The sequence below is a fragment of the Schistocerca piceifrons genome, chromosome 4 (genome assembly GCF_021461385.2).
Source record: "Schistocerca piceifrons isolate TAMUIC-IGC-003096 chromosome 4, iqSchPice1.1, whole genome shotgun sequence".
Lineage (NCBI taxonomy): Eukaryota > Metazoa > Arthropoda > Insecta > Orthoptera > Acrididae > Schistocerca > Schistocerca piceifrons.
This window is the reverse complement of record NC_060141.1, coordinates 360,510,817-360,521,953: the sequence shown is the minus strand read 5'-3', so window position 1 is coordinate 360,521,953 and position 11,137 is coordinate 360,510,817. Positions and strand designations below refer to the sequence as shown.

At 37.0% G+C, this 11,137-nt stretch overlaps 1 protein-coding gene across 1 annotated transcript in view; it reads right to left on the bottom strand.

Annotated features, from left to right (window-relative positions):
• Nucleotides 1-497: 497 nt before the first annotated feature.
• Nucleotides 498-11,137, bottom strand: part of LOC124795316 (lon protease homolog, mitochondrial-like) — a 155,019-nt gene continuing 144,379 nt past the window's right edge. The window contains exons 14-17 of the mRNA XM_047259287.1: nt 1,846-2,011; nt 1,356-1,561; nt 1,053-1,217; nt 498-961 (exon numbers count right to left, since the gene is read on the bottom strand). Of these exons, the coding sequence (XP_047115243.1) occupies nt 791-961; nt 1,053-1,217; nt 1,356-1,561; nt 1,846-2,011 (708 nt within the window). The 3' untranslated portion in view covers nt 498-790. The remainder of the gene's footprint in view (nt 962-1,052; nt 1,218-1,355; nt 1,562-1,845; nt 2,012-11,137) is intronic.

Genomic DNA, 11,137 nt, shown 5'->3' with positions numbered 1-11,137 from the left:
CTGAACTCACTCGAATGGGGCTTCCTGGCCAACAATGCCATACAATCATTTCCATTTTCCATTTGAAAAGGGTGGCAGCCAGCGTAGAGGACTGGAATTCAGGTGCTGTTCTCACACTCTCTCCCAGAGTCTACCACTGTTCATGGCCAGTTCCCTAGCAGTTCACACACTGGATTTTCTTAGGAAGACTACTGAGAATGTTTCCAGGTATTTTTCTGTATTCCTGAGCCACCGAGAAGGCTGTAGCTTTACGAGATACCCATTTGTTCACAGTGGAAAGGCCTTTAAGGCCACTCAATCCTTGGAATTTGATGTTGTGCCTCAGCTGCCAGTCAGTCTTTAAATGGGACACTCCACTCAGCACAAAGCATAATGCCTGTAATAAACAATAACTGCCCATCTTTTTTTGGCTTTCGGAAAAGTTTTACAATAACAAAGCACAGCTTAACTGGAACCCTCTGTCCAAAGCATTAGGATGCAAAGGATTACAATATATGTGCAACACTGAAAAAAAAGTGTTTTAATCAAGAGGGCAACAAAACAGAATAGTTTACTTATTTCTTAAGATTTGTTAACTATTCCTTTTATATATACTCATGACTGGAGTATCCAGTTCTTCATTTCTTATTCCGACTTCTCACAAAATTAATTAAAAATATGCTAAAATGTTTCCCATTAAACATTTCATACATAAAAAAACACTCAGTTTCTTTATATATAAACAAAAAATAACATTTTATTTCACATATATTACAGTATATATACGTATAAAGAGTTATGCACAATACATTCATACAGAAGCTGTACTGGCATTTGCCTCTGGAAAAACAATTGGAAAAACATCCTTATAATGATTTACAAAATGAACTTCAAGCCCATCTGTTATATATTTGGCAAGGTCGTTGAAGTCTTTCTTATTTTCATCTGGCAGGATAATACATTTCACCCCTGCCCTTTTTGCCTGTAATGAGAAATTAAACAAGTATTCAGTTTTTATTTACCACCCATCTCACAAAAAATCTTATTGTTGAGGTAATGCTTCAGATACATACCGCAATGGTTTTCTCTTTAATACCACCAACTGGCAAGATTTTGCCTGTGAGAGACACTTCGCCTGTCATAGCTACATCCTGTCGAACAGGAGTATTTTTTGCTAAGGAGATCAATGCTGTGACAATTGTACAGCCCGCACTTGGTCCATCTTTTGGTGTTGCTCCCTGCAAACAAATAGATACTAAAACACTGAAATTTTAAGATATCATTCAGTATAAGATATAACAGATAACTACTACCAGTCCAAAACAGAAAATGTCAAATTCTCAGTGAGTAACTTAAGACACTCTGAAAATACTCACTTCTGGTACGTGAAGATGAAGGTGACTTGAATTGAGGAACTTTTTAGCTGCTTCATCATTTGCAACAAAATGTCGTGCAACGGTCAGGGCAATGCGAGCTGATTCTTTCATGACATCTCCCAAGTGACCAGTTAGTTCCAATGATCCCTCACCATCAGTGTCTGGTGGCCTACGTGTCATAGTCTCAATGAACAATGTCGATCCCCCTGAAATACAATTACATGATAACAGACATGTGCAGACTCAGAATCTCTCTCTCTCTCTCAAATTGATATTATTTCCATCTACAACTGACTGAAATGATGCAAAATATTGGTTAATCAGGACTGAATGCATTTCAAATAAGAACTATGGTGATTAATGTTCTCATCATTCTGTGTGTATTTGTTATGGTACATATAATACACCATAAAATAATGAAGATTGTATCGAAGTGCCTGATAAGATAGGGAAACTGTTGAAATAAGAAATTCATTATGCAGCTACATACCCATCGCTGTCCATGCCAGACCCATGACTACACCTGGAGGTGTGACATCATATAAACGATCATGAGTGAACACAGGTTTACCAACAAATTCTGCTAAGTTCTCTGGTGTAACGCTCACTTTTTCTGCTTCCTTCCTGACAATCTTGAATGCTACTTTGCGAAGAACCTGTTAATAATTTACTGAAATGTATATGTTAAAAGCAAATGGATACAATCAGAAATTAAGACACACGATTAGTGGAAAAAGTACTTGTTTACGTCTGTCACACAAGACCCACAACAAAATTTTCTGGTTAAAATGACAATGTAAGCACTTCTAAAAAATGACACTTGTTCCCATGAGACAAGGAAAAATTATCAAGGAATAAAATCTGTCTACAAGTCATAATAGATAGAATACAAAGACAAACAGGCCACGTATCAGGTAAACTGGCTATGGCCTTCTTTAAAATATCATCCCAGTGATTCCTTGTATGATTTAAACAAGCAATGGAAAACCTATATTGGGACAGTTCATCTGAGATTTGAACTTCTCTCAGTCTGAATGCTGGCCCAGTGTCTCAACCGTTGTGTCATCTTATTTGGTTACACAAGAAAGAATCTTGTTGTTAGTCTATGTGTGAAACAGTAGCTATTAATGTGCAGCTTAATGTAAAGAGCTTTACATACTGAAAAAGCTTACTATATTTCACAACACAAACATCATTAAGAAATTATGAAGAGAATGGCATTATAGCCAAATTATGCAAGACATTTATGTACCACAAAACATCATAGTTACACCTGAGAAATAAACAGGGAAGGAAGTAATAACACACACACTAGTAGACTTAAAGTGGAGTGCTGTCACATATTACACATCTACACACCAATGCCCAGTACTTTTGTTTCACAACACTTGTAACAGACTATCGTTTCCATAACATTTATTCAGAGTGTAATGTATATGATCCACATTTCTGTGTAAATATACCACCAGTCACTTTAAATCGGATGCTTAGTTTATTCATAAAATTCTAATGTAGTACACAAAATCAGACAGTGGAAAACAACAATATGAAAAGGACAGATGGCTTCTCACCATACAGAGGAGGCACTGTGTCACAGACAGGCACAATGAAAAAATCTGAAAGATATTACAGCTTTTGACAAAGTCCTAGCCCTGTAATGCAAAACACACTGTCTCAGGGAGCTAGAGCCTGACAGCTGACAACTGGGGTCTAGCACCCTGACACAGGCCTTTTGCATCAGTCATGCTTGTGAGAGCACAAACTCCTGGAGGCAGGGAATCTCACAAGAAATAAAATTTGTTGGCTACTCATTATTAAATTTGTCACATATTCTCACTCAAGAAGTGTGTCTGGCTCATCGGTCATCAGCAAGGGCAGCTCAACCCGCACACCAAATGTCAACAACGCATCTAGCTGGTAATGTTACTTCAGCTAACAGTCTGTATTACGACGTTATGAGTGTGAGCTGCACTAACTCCTTGTTTGTTAACTGTGGTGGTGGTGTGTTATGTAGTAGTTATGAATGTTTGATAATCAAAGTTATTAATTTTGCCTCATAGAGTATGGAAATACACTGTGACAGTTAACAGAGGGTGTATACGTGGGCAACGAAAAAAATTTCCTGGATTTTTCCCGGATTTCTCAGTTAAAAATACATTTTCACCCGGGTCAGTTAAGTGACATTATACTTTCCCTCGGAACTGTAAACCCTTTGAATGGTTATGGTTTTATATACCGGCATAGAATTTCCTGGCGCTTTCAAAAACAAAACTCATGGGGAAAAAAACACGTTTTGGAAACATCTTTGATGTGCAGTAACATGTACTCTTCTTATTTTCGTACTACGAAAGTATAAATTCGAATTCCACCAATCACCACATGTTACTTTCCGAAGCATAGAAATTGAGACTGCGATGCACTTTTGCAAGTCAGTCATAGCTCGTGTCACGTGATCTTGCCAGTTGATGACAGCAGATATTCAGAGCGTAGGACACGTGACGTAGTCAGCCAATAGTGACAGCTCTGTTAAGTAGCGCAAACACACAAACAGCAAAAGCTAATGGTAATTAATATACATAGTGGTGCTACAAGAAAAGCATAGCTTTCACATATAATATTGGTCTCTTAAGATTAATAAGTTACAAGAGAAGCTAAGCTTTTTTGTGTGAGTTACACTTTAGATATATCACACAAATATGCCAGTAAAATTTCTAATAACAACATAAATATCTGATCTTCTGGGCTCAAAATTCTTCTAAATGGCTTGTCATCAAAGAGTTGTTTTTTTAAAATGAGAGTCACATGCTCTGAAATTAAGAAATTCACCATATATTCTCCCACATAGTTCATTTTGTGTAAAAGGAAGAATACTTTGTTAGTAACACTTTTCAAACCACCGTTCCAAATATTTTCCAGCAACCTGTTAGCAATAGGTTTGTTTTAGCAGTCACCAGAGAGTGCCAGATAACAGGCGCAACCACGCTTGTGCAGCTACGATGACGTAGGAAGCCCATATGTTCGTATGTGTAAAACATTAAAAGATCTCACATTATGCCATAAGAGAAATAAGACATCAGAGGACACTCGAAGGGCATCAGAATTTCATGAACCGTACTAAAGTGCACACTTGCATGTCCAGATTCCCAATGAAGTAGGCCTTGACCTGATATTAAGCTTTTCAGTGTGGTTTTCTGGATGCAAATTCTCTTGGAGTACCAGTACAGTATTATCTCATGTTTGGCTCTTTATTATGGCATAATGCCATAAGTACTAGAAGATGAAAACATGCGCTTGAAATGCAGCGAACAGTTGAAACTAGCCAATAGTGTGGAATTAAACACTTCATTTCAAATAAATTGCCTCTCTCATGGAAAAGATTAATAAAAAGTGACATTTCTTAACTTGCTGTTTTGTGCAACATAAAATGAAATACAGAATACATAAAACCAGTAAAGACAAGAGCACACAAGACAGTACACATTTCATCAATCCTTAGGTCATAGCAGTTTTTTTTCTCTGTTATGTTGCTACAGCTTTACATGGCGCACTTTCCTTTCTGCAAAAGAATCTATAGCCTCTACAAAGTTTGTCAAATGTTTAGCTACATGAAAAATCGAAATGTCGTTGTCTAATACCAAAAAAGCTGTTAATACAAATAGTACCCAAGACTGGTGTGGTTTCTCTATCTGATTAAGTCTATTTTGTCACTGTCTGATAGATAAAACAAAATAGGCCTTTCTAATATTGCAGCAATTGTAACACACACCAAATAAACATGACTTTTGGCACAAAAGGTCGTTTTTATACCATGACAGGACGTAATTCACAAAGTACCAACATCAAATGGCTACTGGGCCTACTACAATCAAAAAGCTTTATGTTAGGAAGTAGTTTTACATTTCATTCATACGCTCCAGTTTCTCAAGCATGTGATTAAAAAGCAGTAGTACGAAATTTTCATATAAATTTGGGATCACTAATTCTGTAACTATTCCTGTCATTGTCAAATCTTATTCTCCAGTTAACTTCACTAACCCTGCCACAATCATCAGTTTAGTTATCCCACAATTACTCTCCGGTCAGGCGTTATTACATGTTCGCACAACGTGTTTTCCGTGCTACTCCCAGAATATAACTTAAGTGACTGCTGGCCAGGGACTGTACAACTGGACCTTACTAGTGTAGTGACGTGTCCAAAAATTTTCTGTCAAAATTTCACTGTCTTGGATACACCGAGAAAATAATATGTAATCTTTCTTACCTATTATTCCTGTTAGTCGTTTATTTCCACTCTAGTAGTCTGAATTTATGGATTTCGCTAGTAATTACGACAATGCTGATCATTCGCAAACTCAGTCAAGCACATAAACAAAAAGTGACTGGCATTCATCCGTTCAGTTTTATTCCGCTCAGCTCGTATAGCCCCATCCCTCTCTGTGGGCGGGAAAGTTTATTTCTAGATGGGACGAGGATTCCCCTGTCAGAGACATCACGTACACTATGCAAGCATTCAGAAATGTTTGAAAACCAACAGGGATGGGTTTAAAATCATATGAATAATCAATAGACCAATGTGCGCTGGATGCTAGGAGCTTTGTGAAACAAGGTTTTTTTTTCCTAAAGAATATGAATTAACCCCCACCCCCCTCTAAAGATCCGGGTCCGCTGCGCATGCATGAATCCGGCAGCTTTGGCGCACCAGTAAAATTTTTCGAGGTAGCTTCTGGCTGCTTGCTGCCACTGCGTCATAGCCAATGGTCACATTTCTGTAGGCAGAAGCGAGAAAAGGTACTAGACATATGCGACTCAACTGCGCATGGGCATGAGCCCGCTTGTAAGTGATCAAACGAATCTAATGTAAACAGTTGTGATGTCACACTCATCAGAGGCAATTCGTTGTTATGAAGCACTGCATAGTATTCTTAAAGCCTTTGACACAGTTTACTGTTGGCAGAAGCTTGTATAAGCACTGAGTTTTGTTACTGTATATTGCGAATTTCCTTTGAAAATTAAGTTTTGTTTTCGTTTTTCTCTCGTTCACGTTTTTCTCTCGTTCACGTTTTATTACTGCAGTATTATTCTGCAGTAGCGGGATATAGTAATATCCTTTGTTAGAGTATCAGTTCTTACCAGTCAAAATTACAAAAATTCAACTGAAAACTCAAACAATGAAAAATTTCCAGAATTCTAAAAAATTCCTGGGTTTTCCCCGGGTCTCCCGGTTGTCCTGGGTCGTATACACCCTGTACTAATATTATGGGGTCAGTGGTAAGTTAATTATAAATCTATTATTGATGTGATTGTGTGCCCATGGTGATGAGAGACATGGAGGTGAGTGTGTAAGAGTGGTTTAAAACTTCTAGTGCACAATTCAGCACCAATATAAAGGAGCTAAATGCTAGTATCCAAGCTTAGGTTGGAGAGATATATGCAAAATAAAACAGTAAAAAAGCTAATATAGGCACTATAAATGCTAGCATAAAATCTCTTGCGGTGAATTTGCAGTTACAATAGAGTGTACATGCAATAACTTCAGATTAAGTGTTGCATAACAAAATACAAGAGATTAACAATAAAATAGCACCATTACAAACTGCTCTGTCTACTTAAAAGAGGACTTACAATCAGACAATGTAATCTGGTAAGAAACAAAGTCAATAAACAATTCGGGGAAATAAATAATGAGCTGAAACAGATTAAGATTTTGTGGAACAGGAATTTTCTGATGTTCATGGGCAGATATCATACACAGAAGTCCACTTAAATATTTTAGAATATGGGAAAGATTCTGATTTAACTATACTCGCAGGATCCACTCTTGCAAGTTTGGAGGGGCAGGTTAATGATTTAATAGAACAAGCAGTACAGGAAAAGATACAATCATGTCAGTTCATCTTATTCCATTGGGGAGAAAGAATGAAGGGTGAAATTCAGAAACTCTGGAACTAACTCGAAAAAACAAAAAAAAAGTTTAAGAAAATGAGAACGAATGTAGACTGGTATTCTTAGCAAAACTGATAGAGGAACTGGGAGCAAGCACTAATTTATCAAAACAGTATCCAATGTTTAAACTGGACGGTGATGTTCATGCAACTTATTTTTCAAGAGTATTTTCCAAGTTTCTTCCTAAGTGGTGGGATGATTCAAAGAAAGTTGATTTTGCACTCAGTTATTTGGAAAGGGTTACAACCAAATGGGAAACTACTGACTCAGAAGAATTTTCTTCCTGGGACAACTTTCAGGAATAATTCAAAATGAAATATCAGTAAAAAATACACAAGAAAAATAAAAACAGAAATTTCAGATATTTAAGTAAAATTAAAAGAAAAAAGGCATGTTTGAAGTGGAGTGTCAATGGCTTTGTGCATATATTAAACAAACTGAAATGTGATCAACTGATGTGTCCAGAAAAGCTCTTTGGGGTGCGTTTTCAATGCCATTTGCATGTAGGAATAATATTTAAGTGCCTTAGATCTCAGGAGAGTCTATGTGTTGTATGGACTAGAGGGAGCAGTGACCGTTAATGCTGAATTATCTACTACATTACTTCATTTCTGATTTTCCATGTGGCAGTGTCTTTTCCTCCTCCCATCCTATTTTCTATAAATGAGTTTCCTAATAATTGTCCTGTTATAGGTCTTCTAGTGATTGGTACAGTTATGCACATCCTATTACATAGATATTATCTAGCATCAGTGAAACACATAAAGGATAAATACTATGTGAGTGGCAATGTGTTCCTGAGCCATAATGAAGAGGAACCAGTCTAGCCATTGTGACTAATTTACATGACCTATATCATGAAAGATAACCCAGAAATTTTTGATTAAATGTGTTATAATTGACATTTCTTACGTTTACAGAGCCTGCTCTAGATATTGGTATCACACAAAGGTGATTAAAAAAGTCTCTCCCCTCTTCAAAAGGTAATCGGGGAGATGATGTGATCTAATGGTATATTAGTCAACTGTCATCTCCACTGCAGGTAAATGTTGCACGCAGGATATAAAAATAAAAAAACGTCCCAAACTAAGCTTAGAGGCATAATTATTCAATTATTAAAATCCTGGGATATTGGATACTTTTACATACTACATACATTGCAAAGGTTAAGTATACCATATTAAATAAATAATATAAAAACTTTGTGAGCAGATGGCATGCAAACTGTGGCTGTTAGTGATGTCACATTGAGCGGGGTAAAAGAGATCGGTAGCGCCCCAATGAAGTATGATGATCTGAGGTGCTAATAAATAGTTTTAGTTTCTAATGCCTACTGCAACTCAAATAGGGCCATCTGAAACTGCAGCATCATAGTAAATTTATAATGAAAGTGGCTGGTAGTTACGTATGAACCTTTTTACATAAATTGAAGTAATTGTCAAGTGTATGGATGGACAAATAGATGGAAGACCCACACCACAATGGAGAATGTAACGACATTATCGCTGTAGAAATTAAGTATTATTTGAGAGTATCTTTCTACATCAAGATATGTATTTGACAGTTCCTATAAAAGGAGAATACCATTCATTTTTGAAGCTTACTCCAAAGTTGTAATGTAGATTACTTTACCTGAGCTCGAAGCTAGATTTTCAATATTGGCCCAAGTATCTGAGCTTTAGAAGGGAATTGTAGGGTGACAAATAATCAGTAGATAATGTTCAGTCCAAGCAACAAAAAAGGATGCGAGTTGTCCTACACGTGTAACTTCTCTGGGTAAGTGGTGGTGCAGCAACAAACTAAGGTATTAGATACCTCTGAATGTTCTACAATGTCTCGGAGGAGGAGGAGATTAGTGTCTTACGTCCAGTCAACAACAAGGTCATTAGAGACGGGGCACAAGCTCAGATTAGGGAAGGAAGGGGAAGGAAATGGGCCATGCTGTTTGTCAAAGGAACCATCCCGCCATATACCTGAAGTGATTTTGGGAAATCCAGGAAAACCTAAATCAGAATGGCTGGAGCTGGGTTTGAACCGTCATCCTCCCAAATGCAAGTCCAGTGTGCTAACCATTGCGCCAGCCCACTCAGTCTGCATTGTCTAGCAAAACCATCTCGTAAAAAAGTAGGCCAACGATACTGCACCATTGGATTTTTTTATGGTGCTTTGTGCAGGTGTAATACACAAATATACTTTCGCATATTTTGTAGTAGACTGCATATTTTTCACAGGGTTAACAGTAAGCTTGTTTGCTAAGAAATTTATGCTAGGGATTTTTGTACCTTTTGTGATTGCATAAGCATAATGGTTGGGCTGATACGACTTGTAGCGGATGTGACTGTAACTATGACTAAGACTTGCCTATCTTATTTGCTGGAGGTTGAGATCCAGTAAGAGGTAAAGTTTGTAAGTCAGAATTTTCCCAGACATTAAGTTAGTGAGCAGTACAGAGGCTATCACTGCACCACTACTCTCTCCACAAAATATCAATAGTAGGGCATCAAAGACAATTTCCAGGGCCTGTGGAGGTGAATCGGGATAGTCTGTTCTGTAGAATCAGCATATATCTTTATCCTCCAGGCCTCCCGGTGAACTACCTCTAAGGAAGGGGTCTTTGGGGTGGTGTGTGGGATGGGTATCTGTCTTTGGAGTACGGATTCTTTTCTTCTTTGTTTCCCAAGTTCCTAGTTCTCTTTTTTCCTTTCTGTCTTTTCTAACTGGAGTACCATGACTATCATCTCTCTTTCCATATGCAATAGTTTGCATCACAAACATCCTTCAGTTATCCATTTAAGTAAAACCTGTTTTAATAGGACCACCGGAGTGTAGCATGCATCCATAACCTCCTGACAATGTAGATAAAAGATTACATAAGCAATAATAACTGATCATTACATCACATACAAGTAGACAGGGCCCAGTTATAAATAATTATCCTCAATATATTACTGAATTAGAAATTATCTTTCTGACTAGTCCTTGAATAGAGAAAAATTGACAAAAAGCATAAATAACTTATGACTGAAACATTTAAATATGATTTACCTCATGAAATGCAATGCACAATGAGGAATTAATTACTTTGAAAAAAAGTTTAAGTAACTGTGTGCACAGTTGAGTACACGTGCAGAATTCGAATAAGGTGTTATAAGATGATGGAGTTAAATCCATATAAAATACCTAGGCAACTTGTTTGCCGTTCTTCTGGGTGAGTAATTCAAGCAGATAACATCAAAAGAAATTAAGTACAATCAGTTCCTAGTCACTGAATGCAGTGACTATCGCTTCAGATGTGGATGACAGTTCATAACGAAGGACTAAATGACTAATGAAGACACTGAGGTACATTCAACCCAAGTTACTCAGTGGAAAATATAACACAGGGATTAATGAATATCAGTCTATGTGGATAAGCCACATGTAAAATATAAATGATGGTGCTATGTTGCAATGGTAAAGGATTTCATAAAATAAATACTGTAAAAGAACATTTAATATCTCAAAAGTGAAATTTGTATATGGTTCCACTTATGTAACTATTCAATGTTAGAAAATAAAAAGTTTGTTCTAACTCAATACTCAAGAAAATCCTTTGTTTATTTAGATGACAGAAATGTCATGACATCATTTGTCTCAATGGGAGGATATGAAGTGTAAATATCACTTCAAGGAAAGTGATGTGGTATACCATGACTGATGTCCGTGACTTTTGGGAGTATGTTTTCGTGTTAGTTATGTATGCCATTTTGATTGGTATTCTGTGGGAGAATTTTTGTATTTCTTACATGCATCTTCACGAGTTGGAACAGACACAGCTTATCCACCAGTCAGGGCGATGT